The 27,552-nt window shown below is 36.6% G+C and overlaps 1 protein-coding gene across 1 annotated transcript in view; it reads right to left on the bottom strand.

Annotated features, from left to right (window-relative positions):
• Positions 1 to 3,635: 3,635 nt before the first annotated feature.
• The window catches only part of UBR5 (ubiquitin protein ligase E3 component n-recognin 5), a 92,473-nt gene continuing 68,556 nt past the window's right edge, over positions 3,636 to 27,552 (bottom strand). The window contains exons 29-59 of the mRNA XM_076329313.1: positions 26,626 to 26,772; positions 26,412 to 26,530; positions 26,203 to 26,329; positions 25,973 to 26,102; positions 25,596 to 25,756; positions 24,801 to 25,040; positions 24,459 to 24,582; positions 23,572 to 23,683; positions 23,273 to 23,404; positions 22,101 to 22,358; positions 21,431 to 21,699; positions 19,018 to 19,229; positions 18,398 to 18,628; positions 16,479 to 16,552; positions 15,716 to 15,888; positions 15,503 to 15,616; positions 14,734 to 14,954; positions 13,983 to 14,103; positions 13,781 to 13,879; positions 13,259 to 13,502; positions 12,564 to 12,675; positions 11,885 to 12,029; positions 11,461 to 11,591; positions 11,169 to 11,229; positions 10,660 to 10,835; positions 10,169 to 10,253; positions 8,649 to 8,804; positions 8,154 to 8,267; positions 6,626 to 6,770; positions 5,943 to 6,028; positions 3,636 to 4,798 (exon numbers count right to left, since the gene is read on the bottom strand). Of these exons, the coding sequence (XP_076185428.1) occupies positions 4,586 to 4,798; positions 5,943 to 6,028; positions 6,626 to 6,770; positions 8,154 to 8,267; positions 8,649 to 8,804; positions 10,169 to 10,253; positions 10,660 to 10,835; positions 11,169 to 11,229; positions 11,461 to 11,591; positions 11,885 to 12,029; positions 12,564 to 12,675; positions 13,259 to 13,502; positions 13,781 to 13,879; positions 13,983 to 14,103; positions 14,734 to 14,954; positions 15,503 to 15,616; positions 15,716 to 15,888; positions 16,479 to 16,552; positions 18,398 to 18,628; positions 19,018 to 19,229; positions 21,431 to 21,699; positions 22,101 to 22,358; positions 23,273 to 23,404; positions 23,572 to 23,683; positions 24,459 to 24,582; positions 24,801 to 25,040; positions 25,596 to 25,756; positions 25,973 to 26,102; positions 26,203 to 26,329; positions 26,412 to 26,530; positions 26,626 to 26,772 (4,732 nt within the window). The 3' untranslated portion in view covers positions 3,636 to 4,585. The remainder of the gene's footprint in view (positions 4,799 to 5,942; positions 6,029 to 6,625; positions 6,771 to 8,153; positions 8,268 to 8,648; positions 8,805 to 10,168; positions 10,254 to 10,659; positions 10,836 to 11,168; positions 11,230 to 11,460; positions 11,592 to 11,884; positions 12,030 to 12,563; positions 12,676 to 13,258; positions 13,503 to 13,780; positions 13,880 to 13,982; positions 14,104 to 14,733; positions 14,955 to 15,502; positions 15,617 to 15,715; positions 15,889 to 16,478; positions 16,553 to 18,397; positions 18,629 to 19,017; positions 19,230 to 21,430; positions 21,700 to 22,100; positions 22,359 to 23,272; positions 23,405 to 23,571; positions 23,684 to 24,458; positions 24,583 to 24,800; positions 25,041 to 25,595; positions 25,757 to 25,972; positions 26,103 to 26,202; positions 26,330 to 26,411; positions 26,531 to 26,625; positions 26,773 to 27,552) is intronic.

Raw genomic sequence — 27,552 nt, 5'->3', positions numbered from 1 at the left:
GAAAATCAATTTGTGAATAATTTCAGTATGTCCAAAACAACTATTTTCTTACAAGAGTCTCCTTGCAGGGAAACCTTACCACAGGTTGTGGCAGTAACCTATTTTCCAGTAGGTTCGCATGACTATAGTATTCAAACATACGCATTTGTGTTAGCTGCCATTGTCACTGGACAAGGGATACTGAAAAGTTTCACCATTATGGAAAAAAGTCCTGAAACACTTGGGAGCAACTGACTGCTTCTTGCTATACTAAATGGAATATTACTATAATAGTAACTTGTGGTGACATTTAATGACAAAAAATACCTTTATATTAAGAAAGCCATGGACAAAGGGGGGAAAAAAGTCTTACTTCAAGGCTTGTGTTTCAAGCAAGACATGAAGTTATCCTCTTAAAGACAACTCCACAGAAAATCCTTAAAAGATATAAAAAAAATTAAAAGCCCTCTATGCTTCTCAGTTCAGCAAATCTGCTCAATGATAAGATACTCAAATAGCTGCAAATGAAAACCACAAAAGCAATTTCCAACTAGGAGAGGACCATCGGTGCTCCTGATGATGCTAGGAAGTCCTGCCGGGCAATGACTACACTGCGATGGAAGCCGGATTCCAGCTGTGAAGCCTGTTCGTGTCCTCCACACACAGACCATGCGGGAACTTCCAGCACTGCGAGTTCAGGATAGTCGCTGAAGCTTTCGCATGACCAATTCACCTACACATTTCAATCTGTGTGTGGACATTCGGACCTCCGGATTAGCAAATGCCACACGCACTGAAATCCAGTTAATCCAGACTTGCAGAATTTTCTATTTGATTTTGGCAGACCTGTTATTAAAAAGGCAAACTGAAGAGTTCAGAAAAAAAGTCAAATCATACGAAGCTTGAAAAGAGAAAGGGAATCAAAGCTACTAAGCTAGGTATCTGTAGTTTGCCCTAAAGAGAGGAAGCCAGAGAAATGCAAGTGTCAATGAAGCAAAGAGTAGAGACACAGAAAAAGCTTGGAATGGCATTTACAGATTCACACACAGAGACATGATCCACAGGTTATAAGGACACTATAAAAAGGGAGTTAAAAGGAGAACAGCAGCAAGCTTCCTCCGAGGAGGTTACTACTCATCTATTGAACAATCTTTCACATGGTGTTAAGAATGACGAAGAGGTGTACTGAATTGGGGCTGCCTGTGAGAAGCAGAACCGTAAGGGAGGCGGTTGGTGGTGACTGGGGTACTTCTTGCCAACTATCGAGGAAAGGTTCACACCCTGCTCTCTACACACTTCTCTTTGGATGCACACGTGGAAGTAAACTTCTGAAAAACAGCAGTTCTGTATACAACTGGGCAAATTATACAAAGATAAACATAGGTCAGGAGATGAGGAAAATTTCCTTTCCTCTGTCTCCCTGAACCTCTGCTGCTGTAGAAGAAGGGTATTGCTTTTGATTCACAAATTTGCCAGCTTACAGCTTTTTCACTGCATGCTATCTAATGACCAAATGACTAACTTGCAGGAAAGTCACTCCCAAACCAAACAGATGGGAAAGGCCACTTGATGACAAGTCCATACAATTTTTCACTTCTGGAAAACTAACAAAGTTGGAGCAAGCGATTTACCTTCTGTGTTGGATACAGTGAACTAAGGAACAGAAATCAACGCTGAGAATTAGCCATGGAAGTTAGCATTAAGGTGTCAGTTTTCCCTAGATTCAGAATAGGAACTAGTCTAGTAGTTGGTGGTAACATTTTATTAGTAGCTAGCTTTATCTCCTATTTCAGCAGTTACGAACAGCTAAGGATTTAGACTATTAAAAAAATGTAAACATTACAGAATTTTCCTTTAACTAGTTTCTCTACCACATCTTAAAAGTGAACTAACAGAAGGGCTTAAGTCAAAGGGAGATGAGGTGTATGATTTTAATAAACATTTTTCTTATTAAAATCTTGATATAGTTTAAATATACCATACAGAGGAAAAAAGCTATTTATAAAGCTACATACACATTTCAAGTCAATGACGACAGCATAAATCATTCTAGATTCCCTCTCCACTTATCAGAATGCCTTGTGTGTGTATATATGGTGAGCTACTGTGAGTTATCTGCATAAATTTTGTCTAGCTATACATTACAGGACTTAAAAAATGTTTAAGCTATATACAGAAATATATATACATATAACATATATTTATATGTTATACATACACATACACTTATATACATATACACACAATACATATATATATATATATACACACAGTACTTTACATTTATATATGGCCTTTCATCCAAGGGCCTTGGATACTTTTTAATACATCAAGTCTCACAAAGCTTTGTGAGGGAGGGAGCTTTATTTTACAGACTGTAGATTTGATGCCTATTCTAAACAGTTTCTTTTGTTGCTTTCTACTAACTTTACACATTTCAGTTAGAGGCGTTTTTGGTAATGGAAATAATTACACCAGTTAGAAATCCAGGCATAAGGTATATGTTGCTTTGTACCTTTGTAACTATCCTCCTTAGTAGATGAGAACAGCCATACCAGTATAAATTTTCTCTATACTCATACACCTATATCTAGACTTGTGTAGCTGTACTGCTTTTTATTTTTAATTGATACTAGCATAGTAAAATCTGATACAGTTCTGAACTTAAGAGACACTGGAGGTCACAACAGGAAATCCAAAAGAGACTCCAATCCTCGTACATTGAAACTATCCTTTTCTAGGATGATTGATTTAGGAAGTATTAGTACATGCAGAAATAATTCTACATCTGCTTACTTGCTTTATCTGCAGTTTAACTACACAAGCCTGAAACAGTCAGCCTTATTTAGAAAACAGGATTTTCAGCATCAGTTTGGCAACTGGTGATCAGAATTTCTGATCTCAACTGTCCTCCATACCTCTAGCAACTAAATAAATGATGAAAACAGAAGATTTTTTGAAAGTCACAGCTGTAGGTAATTTCTGATCATCCTCAACTAGCTGACAGAAAGGAAAACCCAGTGGAGCTCTGCTCTGGCAAAGGTGAATTCCACTCGGATTTTGATGGAATGTTAGTTTAGCTCTTCCCAACAAAAGGAAGGAAGAAAAAAAAAATCACTAACATGGACTCATGGGGTTGGAGAAGCAAGAAAGAGAGAGAACATCACCACCACAAAAGCTCTTAATCTTCAATACTTCAGTCTGCTAAGCTTTCAGAAATCTGTTTTGACACAGAAAAAGTATCTCCCCTCCTTTATGAATCACTTCGTAACTCTCAAAAATCTCTCAAGCATTAGGGAAAACAAGTCCTAGGTTACGGTCAAAGACTGCCCTCCCCAAAAGCAACCAACCACTTCAAAAGTGAACTTACAGTAGAACCCACTAAAATGCAGTTTGAGAATTTTATTCTAACCTAATTACCTTGAGATTTTTCAGAACAAGCCACTTTCCCTTCAAACCAATTCTGTGAAAAGAAGGGGTTGCCTGGCCTGTTTCATTCAGGATTCTCTGCTAACTGTAAAATGTGGGCTGAATGTCTTCTGCAGGTCAATTTTTCAGTTACAAAATTCAGATTTTTAATGAACAACTATGTTTAGTGTATGCTGTTAGCTAAAGTATAAATGGCTAAATAAATAAAAACTATTGTTTCTTCAGTATGACTTGGTATTTTGTCTGTAATTTCTTTATTAAAAAACTGTAACAAGATACTTAAAAAAAGGCTAGATACAAAAGAAGTTAAGCTGCTCACGAACATTAAAGTTTTCCAAAATGTATCTTCAATAATCATGATCTTATAAACATTTTACAGTTACCAGAAAGTGCCCAGGCTGAGTTTACATAGTTAGATAACGTAGTACAAGTGTCGGGTTAGAACTGGTAGTGGAACAATCTCCTGACTGTCTGTTCACTGAAACAGGGATACAAAAATGTTGATTGTGAACTATGAAATACTGTGCATTGGCCTCATCATATGTACAAAAAAAAAAAAACCCACTAAAGGTACAGATTACATGCAAAATATTAGTGATGGTATCTGATGCGCCAGAGTTCAATCAGAACAAAAATTGCAATGAAAGTGGTTTCATAAGTGAACGATCCCAGCTCTGGGATCTGAGCTGTCAGGAACTTTTTACAAGTTCAATATACATGATACACAACTGCAGCCAACCACAAATTAAAACACCATAAAAAAAGTTAAAATAAAACACAGAACATACTTAATTTTTTATTTCGAAATTCCCTACTCCCTCTATACAAGAACCTTTGCTGAAACACTTTCCACAAAGGCAGCAGTGAATTTTCAGAACATTTTACATATTTTCCCTCAGCAAAAAGATAAATCACAGTGTAAATTATATTGTTCTGCTGTCATCTTTGGCTGGGGTTAGGCAAAGGAGTTATTGACTAGCAAACTGTTGCAATCAGATATTGCCAGTGCTCCTTAGGCCTTTACGTTACAAATTTAGTACAGGAATGTTTGCATTTAAATCTTTAAAGTACCACCAGGGGTATGACAGCATTAACTTTCATAAACTTTTATAGACAAATGGAAAAATCTACAAAACTTAGCTAGTAATATTACACAGCAATACACACTTTTTATACTCTACACAAAACCAAAATTCTTGGTCTTAATGGCGAGTAACAATTTCTGTTTCAAAATCTGCTTAGAGGAATAGAGTGGGACATAGAGGCGAGAAATGCAAGTGTTTGCTGTAGGAAGATGTTGGTCATCTGGTGGTCTTATTGTGATTGATGGCATAGGCTGGAATCCCTCCTCACTGGCAGGCAATGATGGACTTGAGGTCCAAAAGTAAACCTGGAAAAAGAAGACGGCATTTAAAAATTTGCTGTACAAAGCTAAAATTCCTATTGCCTACATGTTGTGTAGGGATAGGTTAAAGAAGAATTGCACAGTCACAGCAAGTTTGATCATACTACGTTCTGTTCAATATGCCAACTAAACTCAGTGGTCATGCTACATGCTTTTGTAGTAGCTTCCTTCACTTCCTTTCCTCAGCTGCTCATCATATTATATACTTCTGTTAAAACTCATAAAACCAGCACTCAGAATGATCCTATATCAACAAATCCTCAGTAAATGAAATGTCCCCAAATCCACCTGGGGAGATGGTGACTGCCATCAATACAAAATGCATCAGAAATCTCTCACAAAGAGGTTAGTGACTACAGAATATAGTACTTGTACAGAAAAAAGGCAGCAACAGAGAATGTTTGGTTTATTGTCTCAAGTGTGAAATACTGACTTGCAGAGCAGAGTCACTACCAAAGTATAACCATAGATATTCCTTAACAAATGTGCTCTAGATTTTCCGCTTTTCAGATTAGTCCTTGTTTCCTTTTAGCAAACTGTAAAGGAAAGATAGTACCTTAAGTAGTAGGAAGTTAAAAGCAAATAGTTTTAAGAAGCATACAATGAATACAATTTACAGGCAAGCTTTCCAAAATGAAACCCCCTGAACAGTATCTTGTTCTTTCATGCTTCTCATCAGCTATTCCTAAATTGCTTTGAGAAGGACATAGTATCATTGCTGACATCTTACAGTGAGGACACAGGTGTTGCCCTCAGGATACACAGAAGTCAGGAGAGTAGATGATCCAAGAAGAGAACTCAACCTCAAAACCCTACTAGCCCACAACACAGTTGACTAACCACAGTTACTCAGCTTAAGAATGACTGTGCAGAGACTGTAACTGTGCTTCCATAAGAGACCTGTGAATATGGGTAAGGACACACCACGCTTACTTGCGGTTGCAAGAAGGTCTAGGATTCACACCTGATGTTTCCAGAACTGAAAGTCTAAATCAAACCCTACTACCCTGCTCTGCTACCTTAACTCTTCACATACAAAGTCTCTGCAGGTAAACACAGTTAAAAACAGTAGTGAAGCCAAAGTTATTCCAGGTCTTCTGCATGTTTCCACTGGGAATGGGCAACTTACTAGATCTTGTCTTTCTGTCATACTCATCTTCTCAACTATGGACCAAAACCAACGCTTGAATTGCAAAAGCTTCTCAGCATTCTCTCCTGTGTGAAATAAAAAAGATACATAATTCAGCTGGTACACTGGGCAGTAAGTATCAAGAGATCTATTTTACATGTACTGCAAGTTGGATCTCAGCTACAATCGCATTCATACAGTCCTGATATTGGAGACACTAGTAATTTCAAAACTAATACACATACTTTTGAATGTAAAGGCTAACTCTGACATACCTCAGTACAACTCCCACCCCCTCCCTCCCAAAAAGCCTAACAGCAGCTAAATATAATTTAAAAATTATGTAAGAAATATTAGCCTGCATCCATCACATTTGTAGTTCTAAGGTTAGGTCAGAACTTTCAGAAGGAAAGATATGCTACCAATAATACAATCCTTGTATTTAACATCAAGTGACAGCAAAGTTCGAAAATGTGCTTCCTCCCCCCTGCCAATTGAGGGTAAATATTTTCAAAGGTATGTAAAAAAAACAGTAATAATTTTATTAGGACTTTCAGTGACTTAATAACTGATGTCAAATTTGAAGAGGTAGTTTAAGTTTAATGCTGGTAACTCTGCTCCACACAGAACAAACAGTGTTAAGTTATCCCTGCAACTCTGTTTCTGAATAAGTTATTTCATACCTGACTCATCATTGAAAGAGGTAAAGCTGATTAGCATTTGCACATTTACTTCACCACAGCCATTTACCAAAAGTCTGAAATCTTCTGCTGTCAAATCTTCTAATGAATTCTTTGGAAGTACATCCAGGAGACCCTTCCTCATTGCCTTAAGTGAAAACCACAAGATTCACATTATAGCCATATCACTTTCAGATTGACTTTAAACGCATTACTGAAAAGTTCCATGTGAAATATCCTATTAACTCAAAATTCATTATTCTCCTAGCTGTTCTTGTCTTTCAAAGCTTTACCATCGGAGATGCAAATTATCTGAAACAAAGAACTGCACCAATCTGTTAAACCCTACCTACTATTGCAAAAGAAAGCAGTAATGGTTTGTACTAATATTTCACTGGGAGCAGAAGCAAATGCACTCTCTAATGCTAAAAAGTTCAGGTATTTTGCTGAGCTACGCTGAATCTGATGAGAATTATGAAAAATGCATCTTGCATGTTACTTTTACTTTGCTTCCGCAGACACTCGCAGGCCGACTCTGCTTTAAAAATGTTATACACACACACATATATATTTTATATACATAAGTAATATCCTGAAAAGATTAGAAATTCCATTTTCAAAATGGAAGAATATGAATAAATTTGTTTTAGTAAAGTCCAAAATGAATACAAATGTTACGGTTTTTAACTCTTAAAATAAACAAGAGTCAAAATATTAATATAGGCAGACATGGAGATCAAGTAGCTTAATTCCAGGAACATGTTCTTTCTGGGAGAATTTTGGGCCTAAACTGCACAGAGGTAATCGAGCAGTCTGCTAGCTATCTCAGAAGTGCAGCAGGAAACCACAGTCAGCAGAAATGACCAAGTTTAGATGCAGTATCGTATGACAGAGTAAGTGGTTTTAAGTACTGGGCCTTCATTAACTGCTTACAAAAATATATTATACCATAACTTTTATTTTAAAAGGGCTTAAAAAACCATATTATTTTTAATATAGTTTTATAGTCAATTGTTAGGTTTCTTGCCAGGCTAGTAAAATAAGAACAAAGTTGTATATTTCCTAACTGATTTGTCCTTTTAAAACAAGGACACAAGTCAGAAGTTCAAGGTGATTTATGTAAATATTTTGAAATTTCTTTTAAATCTTTGTTTATAAGGCTAAACAAATCAAAGGTGACAGATTATTAGAATAAAGTAGCTGCTAAATACAAAGCAAAAATTCCAAGAGGATACATGCCATTTGAGCTCAAGAAATAAACATATATGCTTAACCAATGAGATCAAGTTTAAAAGAAATTATCTTTCTTTCTATAAAAAAGAGAAATTGCTCAAAGTACTGTCTTCACAGTACTGCATAAACAGCTATACAATTACAAAAAAATTAGAAAATTAAATATTTTTAACCAAGCTGTCAAGAATTCAAAAGAAACCTGATCAGCAATACCATAATGACGAAAAGAATTAACTAACCGAAATCTTACAGATTTTTTTTTTTTCTTTTTTTTAAAAACACTCCACCAAAGACTTACATGTAGAGGCTGTTCTGCTACTACCAACATTCGGTGTTCTGCGTATTTCCGGACATACTCATATACATTCTGAGGAGTGACTGGTATATTTACACCATTGGAAATAAGTTCAACCTATGGCAAAGTAACAAGGACCATTTAAAAAGAAAAAAAAAAAAAAGGAAAAAAGGAAATTAGATTATTACAACAGCCACAGTATGCTGCACAGTGATTTATTGCTTAATATCCCTCTAAAAACAAGCAAAATTTACTACTACAGGTTAGCTTTAAAGATTCCCTAGGATTGACTATGCTATCCAGGCTTTATGGTAGACTACATCACCTTCAAGGAAAAAAACCCGCACTTCAATGTCTAAGGAGAACACTGTATTTGAATCTAGGAAGGGTAAAACATTATCTCTGCCATCTGAGAAAAGCATGGATTATGTGTACACTACAACATGCATAAGCTGTCGAATCCTGAAACTACAGAGACACAGATTTAGCTGTGCTTACCTGCCCTCCACCCTCCTCCTTACACAGGTCTATTGCAAAGGCTAAGTCCATTGCTGCAAACACTGCATCAGCATCTGTACTCTGGGAAGCGAGGATAAGCTGCCGAAGGCTTTCATACATAACCGGATCGAAAAAAGCAAAGTCATGCCAGTTCACCTATAAAAAAAGTCAGATGTTTGAAACATACCAGTTATTTAAGAATATATTCAAAGTTATGTGATCTGTGCCTAATCTATGCGCTAGCATACAGCAGCGCATAACCCATGTAACAAAGCATACAAACGCTTGGAAATAAAGGCAGTCAAACTCCTATTTTCAGCCTGCTTTTGAAGGTACATTAGAATACTCAACTGAAGTGCATTAGCAGAATGTAAAGATAGACCTGTAAAGCCTTTCCTGCTATTAAGGGCATAAAGGTTATAAAGAAAATTTATAAGGTTTTTTTAAAACAAATTCTTCTACATATCACCTAGATCAATATAGATTTGATGGAGGTTGACTGAAGTTGGAAACAATTCGCATCAGCGCTCCAAAATGCTGAAAGTTCCCCTCCACTTAAACACATATATACTGCTGCTATATATACACACATTTAAATGACTGGTGGCCCAGTAGCTGCATACCACAGTTTCCGACAATTCAAATACCAGTATCTACTTCTTGCTGTTTTCTATAGTTCCTTGCTTCTTTGTTCTTTATCAGCCTAGAGAGAAAAGTCATCTACAAACTAAACTAAACCTAACTAAAATATTCTTTGATGTATCCAACATTTAACTGGAAGGAATACATATTAAAGAAGAAAATCCTGAAGAAAAGAATTAGAAGGGAATCTCTCTTGAAAGATATGAGGGGATATTTGGAGGCATATCTTTCTGCCATTAACCCTTTTTCATTAAAGATCATATGTATGTTGGATAACTGATTATGTGATCAACATTGTTTTTAAGGAACGACCAGCAGTCGGTTTAGTTTGTTGCATCAGACAGAACTTACAACGCTATTGACTAATGCATGTAATGTGCAGTACATAACTGGTGTTTATTGGGATGGGGAAGCATTTTTGCCAGAAGTTTAGGTAATTATTGCTCTGAATTAGATTATACCTACACCTGAGACAAAATTTTAATTACAATTAAATTCAATGAGTTCTCTCAAATATTGAGGAAAATGGTTTTCAGTAAGCTGAGATGCTATTGCCTAGTACTGTCCAACACTCTCTCTTCGAGTCTTCAGTCTCAGGAAGAGAAAGAGGGGAGACAGTAAGCTGTTTCTGAAGAGAGTCAAAGGCTAACCTATTACAAGCCATTCCATCTTAGTCGAATACCTGACTACTAGTATATCTACTCAGTTCAAAATCTAGGAAATGAAAAAATTAATACTCCTCAAATTAAATTTAAAGGCATCCTTACAGTTCCAATATCAACTCTGCTAGTCAATACATGCATGTTAGGGAAAAAAAGCAGTTTTTAAAAAGATTTTATATAATTAAAGGAAATTCAAAATTTCTATGTTTAACTTACCTTTCTGCCAAGAAGAACTTTGATTACGTGTCTATTTAACGTGATGGGACATAGTTCATTCTGCAACAAGCACAATCCTAGGATTCTGAAAATAAATGTTTGGGTTTTGTTTTGGTATGACAGAAATTACATTGGAGATCTTTCAGCAAACTCACATTAGAAAAGTCAAAATATTCTAAGAATCAAGCTGTAGCTAGCTTTCCAGCCCTATCCATCCCCAAAAGAAAATCACAGACATATATAATTTCAACAAAATATTTCCTGCAGTAAAAAACTTCCAGACTGTAAATAAAGATAAAAATGAGAATGTAACAGGAAAAGAAACCTCAAGTTGACATGTGCAAATTTCCCACTATTTAGCCCAGGTGAGAAATACAGAGCATAAAAGTAATGAAGAAAGTTTTTGCAGCTTGGATCATTGGTACTCTCCCTGGTATTTTGTATATTAGTCTTTTAAATTTTTTCAGACTAGGAAGTTAATAGTAGCATACCTGCCAATGTTTCTGAAACAATTCAGCCTTGCTTCTGTGTTTTTACCAGGTCTTGGTGTATAAAAACCTCGTTTTCCAGGTTGGTAGAAAAGTGGTGCATTATCATCCCCATCATCTGTATCATCTAATTCCATATCTACTACGCTGCGGCTGGAACCATGTCGCTTTCTATTTTCCTGTTTTGAAAGTCAGAATAGCACTTAACAAACTTACTTTAGTTACTGACACACATCAACAAGCTATTTGCTACTAGACCCAAAGATTCAAGTTCCATTGGTTAAGAATTTCCATGATATTTCCTAATGGTAACATTTTATACTTTTGAGTAATTACTGCTTAATCTTTTCAAAAGAAAAAAAGAAAGGAAGGTTAAAAAAAAAAAAAAAAGATAACTCCACAAGATAATTAAACAGAACTTTGTCTTGCATGATAAAGGAAGGCTCCAGCTGCTTAAGTTTTTAAAACTAACTGGATCTTAAGTAAATTTCATTTGTGCAACAGTTTGTTACCTGCACTTTCTCTGAAGAGTCTAGCAATCCAAGATCCAATATACTGTCAGCACCATTCTCCCTTGACAAGGGGGGGGGAAAAAAGGCAATTTAGTTTCACAATAAGGAATCGTCATATTCTGAAACCAGACAGATTAGATTAAACCAAAGTAAACAAGTCACTTGTCCAAAGAAAAATATCTAGAACAAAGCAAGGAATAAGTTGCATGCATCAGAGTTAGATGTAGCACAGTACAAGTGCTTTAGCCACAAAATCAGTTTTCACTTCTTATCTAAATCCTTGATACTTTACCTGCCATGTGCAATAATGAGTTCCATTGCTTCATCAACTCTTGCTCTAAGGGAATCTTCACTAGCTAGTAACAGAAGCAGCTGAGCAGGGGACAATTCCAACAACATTCCTGTGATTTTACTTGCAAATGCCTGGGGATAAGGAATGATATGTCTTACTACTCTCCTCCAGTTCTCTCATTTTCAAATATGATTTTATGAAAGTTCCAGTATTTTAAATATAGAATGCATTACAAGATACCTCCTAAGCTAAATGATGAATTACAGAAACAAAATCTTAAGAAAATGCCAAAGAATATAAAACAGCCCTACATATTCAAGTATTTTCAGTTATGTTAAACAATAATGGACAAGAAAATTAATTTTTAAATTAAAAGATGACAAGAACAATGTATCGTTAAGTGTATTAGATAGATAAGTCTTACTGGTTGCATTGCTTGCACTCGAGGGTAGAGCCTTTCTCCAAGGGCTTGTCTGTGTGCTGGAAGAGGGTCAGGGTCATCACTAGGATTTCCTTCTGATGCCGGTCTAAAAGGCCGTGTGTCAATGGAAAGTTGTCTTCTAAAGTCCCTTAAGAAAATTAGAGCAGTTTGTACTCATTTCAGAGGAAACATGCAAAAATCCTTTGGGACAGTATCATTTGCACACAGATTCAAAATAGCATTAGCTTTTATGCTGGAATAGTAGTGTTGCTCACAGCTGCTTGTAGAGAATGATTCAGAAACAGAGAATCAAAATGAACCAGAGATTTTACTACTACTAGTATTTTGGATACAGCAGTCAGATATGCCACCAATGGCAATGTTGTTTCTAAACCACCTCACAATTTTATTCTAGTACACAAGTTTTTATTACTGTTTTAGCAGGAGAGATTGATGGCATATGCTTGAGACATAATCTATCAATGCTACAGTAAGCACAATTATTCTTTAAAGATTTAAAGTGTATATTGAATTTCAAGAAATTACCCTGTAAATTGCTCTTGAAAGTGAAAAAGACAGACACCTTTAATTTGAGGAAGTAAAAGTATCTTTCCTGGAGATAACCAAGGTGATTACTCTAGTTGACAAAGTATCTCCAACAAATTAAAAATATATCACTTACCTATCCCTATCTCTCCGAGAACCAGCTCGTAAGCCACTACTTCTCCGCATTTCTCTCTCTCGCTCCCTTTCCCGATCTCTCTCTCCCCTATTTCGCAATCTCTGCATCAGACCTGAAGGGGAAAAAACCTCATAAGCTTAAACATCTTTATATTTCTCTCTCCTACCTAAGTTCCAGTGTAAGGAGGACACAGTTTTGGAAGACAGCTTGAAAGGCATCAATGAGACAGAACCACTTCACTTAAAGCAGTGATTGGGGTTCAGCCAAACTTAAGAAAAGAACCTGAGGTGTTTGTACCAACTTACAGATGCCAAAATACTTCAAGAGTTTATATATACTTTCAAAAACATTAAAATGTATTTGTGACAAGCCAGATGGAGCAGTCATATTAAAATGTATAAGCTCTTACTAGCTAAAATCTTGACAATTATTACCTACCAGAGAGAAAGATGGTCAAAAAAGCTGAGAGCGTCTAAAGCAAGACTCTTGTTTCGAGAAAAACAAGAGCTTCCTTTTTCTGAAAGCAGAAAAAAAGCCATTTCCATGCCTCAGAGAAGTAACATGCACAATTTTCACAGTTCCCGTGCTGAGGTAACAAAAGACATCTCTGAGACAATGCCAAGTATTTCAATGTAAACAAGCATCCAAGGCTTTTATGAATGTTACCTGTAGATTAACTGATGCGCATCACTTACTTGTATGGGTACCCTTGTTGGCATTCTGAATACAATCTAGATTTGGCAGTTTCTCGTTTGACAGAAAAGCCTGTGCAATAGCAGTATAAAAGCTTCGTGCTACACCGCTGCCTTCTCCTGGCTCATCCTTAAAAGTAACTTTTACTCTGTGTACAGCCATCGGGGTGGTAGCACACCTGCGACCAAAATGATTGTTGAGCTGCCTCATGGTCTGCTGAATTAGAAGATCTCTGTCTCGATCAACCTAGTAAAAACACAAAAAAAGAGTTTTCTTTTCTTTACCAATCATCATACTGAGAGAATTTCAGCTTCACAAGAAGTTTCTGGACACTTCTGCATAGACTCAGAAAATACCAATTAGACTGTGAAGAACTACGGAGTAATCGCAACACAGTCACGAAGTAAGGTTTAAGACACCTGCTTGCAGACTCTGAATACAACTTCTCCTATCAAGTTACTGCAATGTGCGATAATTCAACTTTTAATGAAAACAAATTCAGAAGATAAACTAACATTTTTTACCTCCAATGTTAAATCCCTGGATTGCTGGTTTCTAAGTTTTTCCATCTCCCTGCGGAATTTTGATTCCTTTACTTCAAAGCCACCTAATTCAGTCAAGATCTTAAAATAAAAGAACAAAAAAATAAAAACCAAAATCAGAATAATGAGGGAGGTTCACAATTTGGTTGTAAGAGGAATTGTCCTTACACTGGGAAATACATACCGATCCAGGCTCTGCTCCAACATCTTCCATGAATACTCTACCAAACAGCTCCAAAGAAAGGCGCCAACGTCCCAGCAACATGTCATGAGATATAACCATGCCCATGAAGCTACACTGTGGCCTGACAAAAGGAGGGAAAAAATGACAGACAAGCAAAATAAGTTAAGTTTCAGACACATTTTGTGTACTTCTGCTTTTTCTTACCCTCTGCCTTCAAATAAGTTTTTTATTTCTGACAAACAACAACACAGTACAGTAAGTTTGTGGACAAAAGCACATGAAGCTGCCTCGTTTCAGCTGAAACACAAGTCTTGCTTCCAAAGAGAAATCACTCTCAAAGCATGTAACTTCACTGCTATGTGGAATTAACTGTTATTGGTCTCCCTTCAATCAAGACCTTAATTTTTTTTAAAAAGCTGTCATTCAAAGTGAGGGCGGTTCAATCCCTAACTGCATAAAGTGTGGTCAGTATCACCAGACACAGATGCCAAGCTGTCAATTCCAATTTTTAAACTTAGCTACCCAGGACATCACAGTAGGTCTGCAGCAGGAAGTCAGGTCATAAAGGACTTTTACTACGGTTTGCACAGACCTCTTTGAGGACTGTTCAACTGTTCATTTTAAAAGCTATCAACTACAAATTCAAACTAAAGTAAGCTACCCATTTTAATTTAAAAAGACTTTTCAGAGTCCCAAATATCCTTTTATCAGTTCAGTAATATTTCATAGAGTAATTTTTAACTCAAGCTACCTGAAAGATGTGAGAGGTGGCCCTTCGCTTTCTGTCAATCCTATCTCTGCCAACAAGCTGCTTTTCAGTTGTGCTGCAAGATCATGAGCTGAAGGCCCTGGCTTTGAACTCTCAGATTCTTCTGTAGGCACGTTTTGTTCCTCCCCTTCCTTCTTTTGCCGATTTTGCATGCTCATAACATTTTTTAAGTTGGCTGCATAAGACATTTTAGTTGGAAGAACCTAAACAAGGAGAAGTAAAATTTAATTGCACTTTCAAAGCAATCTAGAAGACTTTTTCAGGATATCTATAATTTTTAAACCACACAAAAGTGACCACTGTAATTGACCTGTTAAAACACAATAGCCTCAATCATTTCAACAAATACAAAAAACCATTTTCCCACTTTATGTTTGCATTTCATATGCTTGCCATTTAATGCTCAGTTTGTAGGCAAGTCAAATCTGCTGGGCTATAGGGAGATTTAATTCTTTTTATCACAAATAATTATATAATTGGCATTTCAAAATTAACTTGGCATTGTACTGCAGCCTTTAAAAATATTGTCTGAAATCTGCTATAAATCAGTAATCATAAAAGTTCCTACATTTAAAAAAATTAAGCATGCTTTTCATAAAAAGTCCAAGTTTTCACACTTACTGGGCTTTTAAATTATCATTCTGAAAGCTACTTAAAATTCTTTCTGAAAACATTAAAGTGTCTTTTTAAGGAATGAAGGTACTAGCTTAAATTACCCTATTGTTTAAAATAATAAAACTTTTAAATCTACCTCAAGGCAGTTTCTATCCACTGTAACTTCCATTAAGCATTTCCCGCTGTTGGCAGAAGATGAATATAGACCCTGACTTGGTCGGCCAAACAGATCTTCTTTGCGAGCATTTGGCTGAAAATCAACAAAAGCATTCTGGGTAAATAATATACTTCAGTTAGAAATGAAAAAGCAAACTGCAGTTTTCTTCCAGAACACCATCTCTGATGTCACCTGTAATAGATGGGGCTGGTCTGCTAGGGGGATGGCCTCTGCCAGAGGAACCTCAAAAGGATTGGGTGGAATACAGCCGAGGAATGTCATAGAGTCTGATCGTCTGAAAAATGGATGGTTTTGGCCAGTCTCTGCTGGGAGGGAGTCATCATCTTTGTCGTTGAGTGTAGCACCTAAATATCAGAGAAGATCAATTCAATTTTCACAGTTATAAAGGCAAACGATTTAAAATACCAAAAATTAATATGCTTCCCTCTTAGCTATCTGACTGGAGGAGCATCTCTGCAAATTTAGTACTTCTACAGGATGCTTCCACAAATCCCTTATTTTTATTAAGTTGCTCAGTCATCACTTTTATTCTTTTTACTGTAACTAACTTTACTGAACGTGCACTCCTACACTATATGTACTTAGTATAGAGTATACATTCTACCAATTTCAGCAGCATTTTCATCAGATCAAAAAAAATCAGTTTAACTCTGATTCAAATTTTAAATTCTGTCATTGTGTAGAATGGTAAGTAAGGGCACAAATTCTGCAGTTTAGAGAGAAAGGAGACAAAAAGAGGGCCCCGAAATGAGAACAGGCAATAGCAGAAGAAATTTGGTAAAATAACAATGGTAAGAAAATCTTACTAGAACCCAACTTTCATGTAACACATACAAGTAGCAAAATTTATTCAGTCTCAGCTAGCTAAAAGGGAAAAAAACACTAAGAAAGTGTCGCATTTTGGCATACTATAGAAGTGTTTCTGTATACTAACTTTGATTGGTGTCATCATCATTTTCATGTTCTGAATCTTCATTGTCAAGACCCAGTTCCAAAAGTTCCCGAGTTCTTAAAAAAAAAAAAAACAGTCAATCCTCTTGAAGAAAACATTAGACAAAACATTTACATATTACACCTGTAGCAATCAATAAAAGCAAGAGCATAATCAGTAAGTGTACTTGAGAGCTATACATAGCAAGAACGAACTCTCTAAAATCAAAGTACTGTAGAGTACTTCCCACTACATACTCACTCGCTACATTACTCACACAGTTATCCTTATAGCCATTTGGCCACCTACCACGGTTGATCTAAAAAGTTACAGCTTCAGACAGTGATGGGTATGCTTGTTTTTAAAGACTATGTCAATATAAAACCCCTAGGAACCCTGCATTAGTGGAGGAAATATGTAAGTGAATACTATTCTAAAATTTACTGGTGTGGAATATGCTTAGTCCTATAAAAATAATGTCACTGATCACACTTCAGAAGGTAAGTCTGCAAGCTGCATATTAAAGAAATGGATTTCACTGTATTATAAAAAGGATCAAGAACTTTGATTTGTATTCATTTCTGGCAGTTCGTGCATTGTGAAATATGTTCTGAAACTAGATGAAGACCAATAAAATTTTGTTTCATACAGGCTACTAAAACGTCATCTAACAGAAGCAACTGACTGTTTGAATTTGAACCACTCACCTTTAATTGAAAAGGTCTAGGCCTTCATAGTTTTATAACCATTTCATGGGAATTTTGCAGTTCTTTGATGAACAGTTATTTGACATATTTCAATATGTGAATTTTGGGGGACAAAGCAGATTACAGAAGTATGTTATTGCCTGGAAAAGGCTTAAAGCCACAGCTCTAACTACTCAAGTCAGCCAGCACAAAAACTCAGTCAGTTACTGTATTAAATCATCCCTATTTGTGAGGAAACTACTGTTGACAACATCATCCTCTGGTATACATTTTGAGGTCATAACAAGCCTCACATTAGCAAGATATATTGAACATAACATTGGAACTAAAGCAGTAGTCCAACAGATATCTAAAATATCGGTACCTCGTATTTTACAGTTACTAAATTTGTAGAGAAAAGGAAAAGTTAAGTTCGACCTGTGATACTGAAAATTAGGGGCAGGAAGGGGCAAAGATTTGCATTTATTTAACTGTTGACTGGGACTGTTCAGGTACATTACCTCAAAACTTAGTAAGAAATGGGAACAGATGGTGTAGACTACCAACACGTGGACATTCTATGATCATTAATTGCCATTTCAGATCAAAGAACATTTCTTAAAAAAAATCTTACAACGTTTTAAAAAGTAATACATGCACCTTGTAAAATGCTATAGTTGAAGTACCAGGGATTTTCAATTTAAGGACATTTTCAGCTATTGATTTCCCTACTGTGCTTTAAATCATCAGGTAAGTCTCAAATATCCACAACCAAATGGAAGACAGAACTACTAAGCCCATCATACCAGACTTTGATATTTTCTCCCATGTCATTTGCAACACGTTTGACAGAATTCTAAATGAGTTGTTATCATGTTAAATGTGAGGAGCAAACTGCATTCTTCAGCTGAGAAACTGTCCTGAGTACATCTTTTAGAGGCACTGCCGTGGAGTTAAAAATCAAACTCAAGTTTCAGTGGTAAGAAAACCTTTTACAGCAATCAGCATAAAAACATTTGAACAGGATACTGCAAGAGGCTAATCCATCAAACATACTTACATTATATACCATTATATATATTCTTTTTATAATATGCATGTTACTACACACAAACATAGATATACAGCTATATGTATATATTTATGAGTTGCTGAGTAACAATGCCAATGACTGAAACAAAAGGGCATACGCCACTTTTTGCAAAAGTTTTTGTTTCTATGAGTCAGCCTTGATACCTTTTCCGTTCCAGCTGAGGAGTATCCAATGTTGTCTGTTGATTCATTGCTTTAATCCAATAAATAAGGGCTTGAAAAACGTATGCTACATGCTTTAGTGAACAGACATCTAGAACAGGAAGAACATCTGAGTGCTCATCATTGTGAGAACGCATCAAAGACAGTGCGTAGTTCAGGAAATCACCACGTGCTGACATCATTCCCTGACGAGCACTGAGTAAAGTAGCACGTCTAGTGAAAGAAAAGGATTGAATACAGAGAGATCAGGCATCACAGTAGAATGCGTCCTTTACATATTAGTCTCTATATTTCAAATATGGATGTAAAAACTCAAAAAACCCCACCCACAAAAACAGTGTGATAATAAGAGCAACAATCATAGTTTTATGCTTTACTATAAGCAGCTCAGGTGCAGTACATTATAAACAGTTAATACTCGAGATGAATCTAGTGCGTCAGAATAAACCAGATAGTAGCAACAACACAGGAAGCCAACAAATCAAAACAGTAACTACACTGCTGCATTACAAAATTAGATTCCTAAAATGTCAGTGAACAAGAAGATTTGACTGTAAAACTGGTAATTCGTATCGCATGCAGTAATCAAACTATTTTCATACCTTCTTCCCTCAAGTGTTCTTAAGCTAGCTTCCTCACGGGCTGTCATCCTTTCCCTTCTGGCTGAGTTCTGAGAAGCGTGGAGCGGATGATTTGGATGCCCAGGATCACCAGCAGATGCTAACGCAGAACCGTAACGCAGCTGAGCTTCAGTAGAGTCCATGATACTAACCATCCAATTCCAAGTAGGAATAAGCTTTTCTTCTACGTAATTCTACAGAAAATGAGATTTAATGAGTTTTGCAAACAGTAGAACTAGATGATGAGAATGCAATCTCAACATAAGCCTCCACCATGGCTTTTACAGTTACACGTGATTCCCTACAAACAAAGAGGCTGTAAAACCACATTCAAGAATGACAAATGAACAGTTTCCGAAAGCTCTACTGAGACTGCTGATTTACTGTAGTGGTATGCAGCTCTCATCACTTAATACCTTGGTGTCTGTAAAGCATTCTCATCATCCCTCTCTCTCTTTTGGGCATCTCTTCTACTCCTCACCTTATGACCACCCAGCATCTCCCAGGTGCGCACATCTTGGGGATTTTGGTCCAATTCCTGACTTTCTAGTAGCTTTAACAGCCCTCATCCTGCTATGGCATTCACCAGCCAGATCTTTCACTATTCTTCACCCCTTGTAGCTTACTCAGTGAAGATGACAAAGTTAAGACCTGCATAGAGAACTATGTCTGCACACAAACCTCTCCTCCTGCTCCAGTCTTTTCTTTACCTGTTCCCAGTACTGGCTCTGGAGACTGCTTTTCTTGCCATTTGCTAACTCCATTGACTTGTTTGGTTTTTTTAATCCAACATCAGTCTGCTTTCTTCACTCCTCTACATTATGGTCTTCAAAAACATCCCTCACACTTCAAATGTTCTTGTATCCACTAAACTAACAAAATGCTGTCTCAACCCCGTTTCTGTATCCAAATGAAACCTCTGCTGTCAAGCTTTCACATGCTAATACAAATCTCTTGCTGCCTCAGCTGGACAGCTCTCCTGTGCACTCATCTGGCAAAAAGGTACCCTTTGCAAAACATCTCTGCTCAGCAGAGACAGTATTTTCCCACTAAGAATCTCCTGAACAGAAACTGATTTTAGCCTCCTCCATAATAAAACTATGTTCTCTGATTTCTTTCCCTGCATATTTCGCCCAGTGTTTGATCCCAGAATATCTTTGTAACGTTCCTCTCCCAACTCAGAAGCCTTTTTGTCCCATCACGCTGTGAAAATAGAGCCATACAAATACTTTGTGGCTCAATTACAAGTAAATATATTGTCATCCGGTTTCCACATCCCAGCGCACAGTACTACTAACAGAAAACAGCATCACTTGATTTCTTGGGCTCCCCAAAGCAGCGGTATTATTCTGACAGTTGATTTTTGTACTAAATTCAGTACAGATGATTTCACTCTATACACTATGCCCACATGCAAATTGTTACACACTTTCTGAACACACTGAAGTTCCTCCTGTGTGGTTGATCTCTGAAACGTCTTTCTATACATGCCAGATACCAGTCTTCCCTTTCGCATATTTTCTCTAAAGATGCATTTTACATATATTTTCAAAAAACGACAGTCAAGAGCACTGTACCAAAAAATATGCACATAACAGGGAAAGGATGATCATGTCCCTGAAAGAAGGGACAGTGAACAGTACATTTACCTGTACAAATCTTTTATCTCATTTAATTATTTGGCCCTTAGTAACTTTCTTCTTTTATAGACTCAACAGTTCACGTCAAAAAGAATAGGGCAAAAGATCTCTAGTAGAGATCACTAGTATGTCCAAAGCAGTCAATCCTGACTTAACTGCTGATTAGATACCAGTCAGACTTAGTTACGAAAAAAAAATCAACTGAAATTCCTTTTTTGAAAGAATATATGTATATGAAATACGAACAATTTAATGGAATTAGTAACTACAGCTGCTTCAGCCTACACTATCTCTCATATGAGGAGAGGCTGAGAGAGCTGGGACAGTTTAGACTCAAGAAACAAACTCAGGAAGATCTTATCAGTGTGTATAAATATCTGATAAAAAAAGTATAAAGTATACAGAGCTTGACTCTTCTCAGTGATATCCAGTGAATGGACAAGAGGCAATAGGCACAAACTGAAATACCTGGAAAGTCCATTTAAACTCAAGAAAAAACTTTTTTACTATGAGAGTTGTCAAACATTTAACAGGTTGCCCAGAGCAGTTGTGGAGTCTCCATCCTTGGAGATACTCAAAACCTAACTGGACACAGTCCTGAGAAGCTAGCCTTCTCCTGTTGACCCTGCAGGGAATTTGGACTAGACAATCTTCAGAGGTCACTTTCAACCTCAACAATTCTATGATTTTACCTAAAAAACCCCAACTGTATTGACGTTATTAAAATTTCTCTACAGAGATTTGGATGTTCTTACCTGCAAGTTAACTGCATCTTGGTAAGTCAGCTTCACTGCAGCTGGGATCTGGGAGTATACTAAATGATTGTACTTGGGAATCAGACCCATCAGATCAGATATCTGCCGTATCACAATACTGTATGCTCTTGCTAAACTGCTTGCAGATGTTAAATAGCTGCTTGCATTGCTGGCTTCAAGTGCTGCAGCTGCTGCTGCAGCACTCGTACTGATGGTACCGCTCCGACGTAGGTTTGATGGATCAATGTAAATCAAGCCCGCTGAACTTGCTAAACATAACAGAAGGTATGACATTAATGAATTTATTTAACCTTTGCCACCTATTTTCTGTATTGACTGATATCATGAACATTTCTAGAAATGTAAATTGTAAATATTTACATGTTACAGTTTACATATTTAAATGTAAACTTGTAAATATTACTAACATCACAACCATAACTAGCAAAAAGTTACTAGCTACAGTAAGCATACTCATATCTTCTTAAGAACTACAACAGATCCTTCCTTTTTTTAAATTCAAAACTAGAACTGGAACAGTCAAGATAGTTCAGCACTGTCCTTCTAAGACAAATAGTAAGATTTCATCCTTAAGAGAACCAACAAAAACAGAGGAAGGAACAAAGCCAGAGTTAACTGACATTCATGCATGCATTTTACTCAGACTTGCCTGCTGGGGCTGACGTACTAGAAGGAGCAGTGCTAGTAGTCCTCTGGTTTTGGGTATTACGTACAGCCCATTGCATGGAACGGGGAGCTTGGGCAGCACCATTGGCATGTGAGCTATTTGTGGTTCGTTCCAGAGGCTCATCAAGCATGAACGTCTCCTGCTCTATGTCATCGCTCTGACTGCTGCTGCTGTCAGAGTCACTGGAATCATTTGATTGAGAGTCATCTTCAGAAAAAAATGCTGGAACACTGCTAGCTCCTGTTGAGGAAAATAAGCAATAAACAGTAACTGAGAACTACACATCTGTGCACGTATACATGTATCATGTCAGCATCGTGAACTTTTTCCATGAGAAGAAACTACACGTACTAAAAAGGTTCAAGTACCACTACTGAAAATCTTCAACGAATTATCCTTATAACATACTGCTAATTTTCCATAGGTTTCATGAAAAAGCAGTAAGATTACTTACATTTCAAAAGATAAATTAAGAAATAATTTGATTTAAAAATTCTTCACTGATTCTGCCCCCAGGCAATGAATTCTAAAAACTATGCTTCCAAACTGGACAGCAGAGCAATTGCTTTCAAAAAGCCTTAAAATGATTGGTCAGGTTTTGTGTCTTGTTTTAAACCATATCTAACTTCTACACTAAAAATGAGTGAAAACATTTCATTTCACTTCACAAGAGTGCAAGGTAATCTCTGGCTAACACATGCAGAAGGTCCATAAGAGCAAAAAAGATAGGCCACATCTTAGCACATCTCCTTGTCCAAAAAGTCTGCATACTACCTTACAATTACAGGCAAAGGAAAAGCAAAGGAAAAACAGGAAATGTGGGGAAGGCAGAGGTGGGAAGGAAGAAGCTGGGTAAAGAGAAAAAAATAAAGAAAAGGAAAATAAAATTACAAGGGAAAGGTATTTGTTAAAATGTCATAACCAAGTAATTCTTGCTCTGTCCAATCTAGTGAACTAAGTAATTTCTCCAGTATGCCTCTGGAGTGCTGGATGCAGTCCAGATCCAAAGGCAAAGAATAGTATTTTTTAGATGAAGCCATTTCTGCCCTTGTTAAAGCCATATTCAATCACTAACACATTTCTTTTCCCTGTACAACTTAATCCTAATATCTAAATTTAAACAGCTAGATTAAACACAAGATGATGTGGCGTACCTGCTTCTGACCCAGCAGTAGCTGCAGTGACAACACTTCTGCGCCCACTAGCATTGTCCTGATTACTGTGGTTACTCTCACTGTCGCTTTCTGTTTCAGCAGCAGCTAGCAAATCCAACTCCATATCACTGCCTATAAAAACAATATACAAAATATCTCATGTTTAGAAAGAGAATTGGATTCTCTCCACTCATGCAAGTCTCCCAAATCATTATCATTGGTGACTCCAAAGATGCTTTTTGTTTTTGATGCAGTTTGCTCATCCAAGCTGTAATGTGTGTGATGTACATTATACGTACCATCTTCATCATGCTCATCATGCTGTCCTTCTGCTTCAGCATTTTCTTCACCATGTTCTTCCTGTTCATCATGATGGTCTTCTTCACCAGCTACCCCCTCAACTACCTCAACCTGGAAAGAGCATTGTAATTTTATGCTAGAATATCTTCCATATCAGAGATAATCTACAGATTTTCAAAAACTCAGTGCAAAACTTGATTTAAAAACTGAGAAACAAAAAACCACATCTAATAAGAAAGATGACCTCACAATTGAACTGACGTAAACAGAAAGTCAATTTACAGTCACAGTAGTTGTACATGGTTGCACAGTCCACAGTGTTGTGGAAAAAACCAAAATCAGGCCCACAAATAAAACACAGCCTTGGACATTACATTTTAATGCTTAGATAATTAGATAATTTTAATGCTTAGATAATGCATTAGATAATAATGAAAGGGTAAAACTGACTATAAAACCTAGAACTAGTTTCTAAATATTGCTTCTAAATATAGTTCTCTAATAGAACCTACGTAAAATATCAACCACATGCTGAAAGACTTAAAAACTTTTTTAACAGGGAGTTATAATATAGCATAAGTTTATATATAAAGGAAATGACAGATGTATTTATTAGTATTCTAAATCATACTGTACTCCTGTCAAATGCAAGGCACTTAGTATACTTTGAAATTACTTAAATATTGCTGAATACAAAACAATGATTACAAAGCTCTGTTAAAACAAAATGCTTATGGCATGGTAGGACTTCATGAAGTACTACTCAATATCTTTTGCAAATCAGAGGTCTTGATGCATGGATTTCTGGTTCAGATCTTAAAGCATGTGCTAATGCATTAGGTGCCATACTGAGAAGGAAAAAAAGGTACAAAAAAAGAAATCTGACCTCTTCCACATCTGCTGAAACAATATCATCTTGCTCTTCATCCCTGCCACGAACTGGTTGCGACTGGCTGATTCGTCTTTGCTGAGGATTCCTTATGATGTAGGATGACTGAGATTGACTAGAACTTTAAAAAAACAAAAAAAAACCAAAAAAAGTAGATTTGGACCTCTGGATGTCACTATGAACCTAAATTACTATAGAAATCTGTCAGCAGGAAAGTACTTCCAAAATGCTTGGCCAGAATAAGAAGCCTCACCGTACCTCTGTTAATGAAAAGCTAACAAAAACCCAAAACAAAACCGCCTTCAACAAGAATGAATAGTGAGCTTTAGCAAATTTTACCTGCTAGACTGGTCAGATGATGGTCTGGGTGGCAGAGGCTCCACAGAAAACAGTTCTTCACTTCCCTGCATGGCATCTATACTAGTGCTAGCAAGAGTAAAGGGTGCTGTAGGACGTGCAATTCCCATCCTGACTGGAATAATTAGAGATTCTGCTACATTGCACAACTCTTCAACAGCGTAGGGCAATAATGCCTGGAATACACGTTTACATTTTCCAATTGGCTGTGGAATAAAATTGCTAGGGGAAAAAAATACAGAAAAATAAAGGTCAAATATGTCTTAAAAAAAAAAAAAAACAAACAACACTTTATGGCGATATAAAATTTTTTTTTCAAAAAGTCAAGACAATTATCTTTAACTGATACATTCATGTGTGTATAGTAATAATATGCACAGCTATTTAAGTCAGTCAAAAACATTTATCAATCAGTAATTCGAGACTAGAGGCTGGATATCTAAATCTATTACTAACAACCAACCATAGATTGCAATTTTAACATGTTAAAAAACCCTACTTCCAAAAATCCTAGCATTTTAAACAGAAAGGTTCGGTATGAACATGTAAGTTTAACAAGCGTTGTATTAAGAAGCTACATGACATAGCAGCAGCTATTGTGCAATCTTGAGGTTTGCACCTTTACACACAATGCTGCCTACAGACTGCAAATTAATTCAGATGTTTCTGCCTATTGTTGATTTGTAGCAACTCATTTAAAAAGAGAATAAATATTTAAATAATAAAAAAACCCCCAAAACACCACAACCAACACACACACACACACACCCCACTTACTTTTTCTTTTTGGAGGAAGCCATTTCCACACTAAGAATGACAAACACTCTTGCCACAGAACGCAGGAATCTCATTGTAACAGCAATAGCTTCTTCTCTACGTCCTGGTGTATACTTGTTTTGCAATTCCTTTACCAGAGTACCCAGCAAAGTATCTAAGAGCTGTAGAAACAAACCCAATAATGGTGTGTAATTTAGAAGCATTAAATCTTAATCTGTCTTGTTTCAAGGGAGACCACAGTCATAACAGTATAAATTCACAAAAACACAACTAACTTGAAGTTATTTTTAAATTAGTCTCCAAGTGTACCACCTGAGATACACTATAATATCACATTATTCCAAAAATCTATGTAAAACATGGCTAAGAGTGCTTACCAAAATGTCTGCCGTACACTTGACAATAAGGCAATGCGTAAAACAGTCCAAGCGAATAGTTCCACTTTGCTGATTAAGGTAAACTTGTTCTTCAGGCAGAAGATGACCTATCCTACTGCTTGCACTAAGACTTGGAAAAAACAAAAAGAAAGGCAATAAATTTTATATAAGTCAGCAGGTCACAAAGATCAGATCAAAGTTTACATTAACAACTATGTGTAAATACACACGGGTCTTTATTTTCCTGGGAGCCAAACATGATCATGGACTTCAGTGCATTCCAGTCCTGCAAAACACGTTCCAAAGCAAGCTGGGCAAAACGAGGCGGTTCTAAATCATGATCAGGCATATCAGAATCTAAAGAGACCAAAAAAAGCAATATAAGAAAGAGGTACTGAAATATGGAATTTGCCGTTTATTTCACTGAAACAGCTCTTACCTTCAGGATTTGCAGTTTTACGATTACGATCTTCCCTAATTCTAGGTGGTCTGTACTGGCAGTGTTCCACAGTTTGCCTAGCAACTGTCTGTACTAAAAACAGCAGCAGATGTTCTCCCCTGTAATGAAAAATTGATTAGTGGAGATATGATATAGCACATACTTAAAAATAATAAAAATTATTCTGTCCTAGTCATTGCAAATATGAACTTGCCTGCTATTTGGCATGGTAACAAGATTTGTGGTGGTAAGCAGGCGGTAAAGGAGATCAAGGCGAGCAGACTTTTGTCCAGCAATTAGCGTTTTACACTTGCACTTTTCCCAGCAATCACAGTAGGCTGTTGGAGACGTTCGTTTGAGCCTACAAGAAATAGAAAAGGTGAGCTGCAATGCTGTTCAGTAATATACCAAATATTTTCTACATAGGCTGAGGGTGTTAGTCTACACATTAAGATTCCTGCTAGAGTTTTTTGTTTATTATAGTAGCAAGATGCCAACACCTAGCTTAAAAGAGAAATGCAGAGTTTATACGTGGCAACACTTAACATTTGCTATTCTTGTTTCCTACACTCATTTTAAGAGGGCAGTTTCACACTACAGAGCTTTTCATAGTGCCTTAGTAAAACTCATCCAAGACCGTTCATTCTTCCCCAAAATAGCCTTCAGCCAAGACAGTTAAGTTGGAAATCCTCACAACACGCAGTAGAATCTCAGTAATTGTTACAATGCTGAGAATATCTTTATAATTGTATCTGTTAGCTTATTATAGCTAGGATATTAATGCTGTAACATTTACACCCTGTAACAGTGGCACAAAACATCTGCAGCTTCAAAGCTTTGGCCAGGTTGATCAGAGACATCTTGACTGTTCATTTGACTGCTTGCTCACTTTTCCCTTTATTACAGTTGATCTTAAGAGATTAATATGCTACACTTCTTTCTGAAAGTTTACAAGAATGATCTGTCATCAGGATTCACTGGTTTCAGAAAACTCTTGGAGGCACCCAAAATGAAAACATGGTATTATTTAGATATATTATTCTTAGAATATTAAACACTTTGAGGGTGTTAGAATTACTCATTTACTCTAAACTCTACAAAGTGAAAAGTGCAAGACTGCTTCAAGGTTACTCTTTCAGTT

This window comes from Aptenodytes patagonicus, chromosome 2, assembly GCF_965638725.1.
Source record: "Aptenodytes patagonicus chromosome 2, bAptPat1.pri.cur, whole genome shotgun sequence".
Lineage (NCBI taxonomy): Eukaryota > Metazoa > Chordata > Aves > Sphenisciformes > Spheniscidae > Aptenodytes > Aptenodytes patagonicus.
This window is presented reverse-complemented; position numbering and strand designations above follow the sequence as displayed.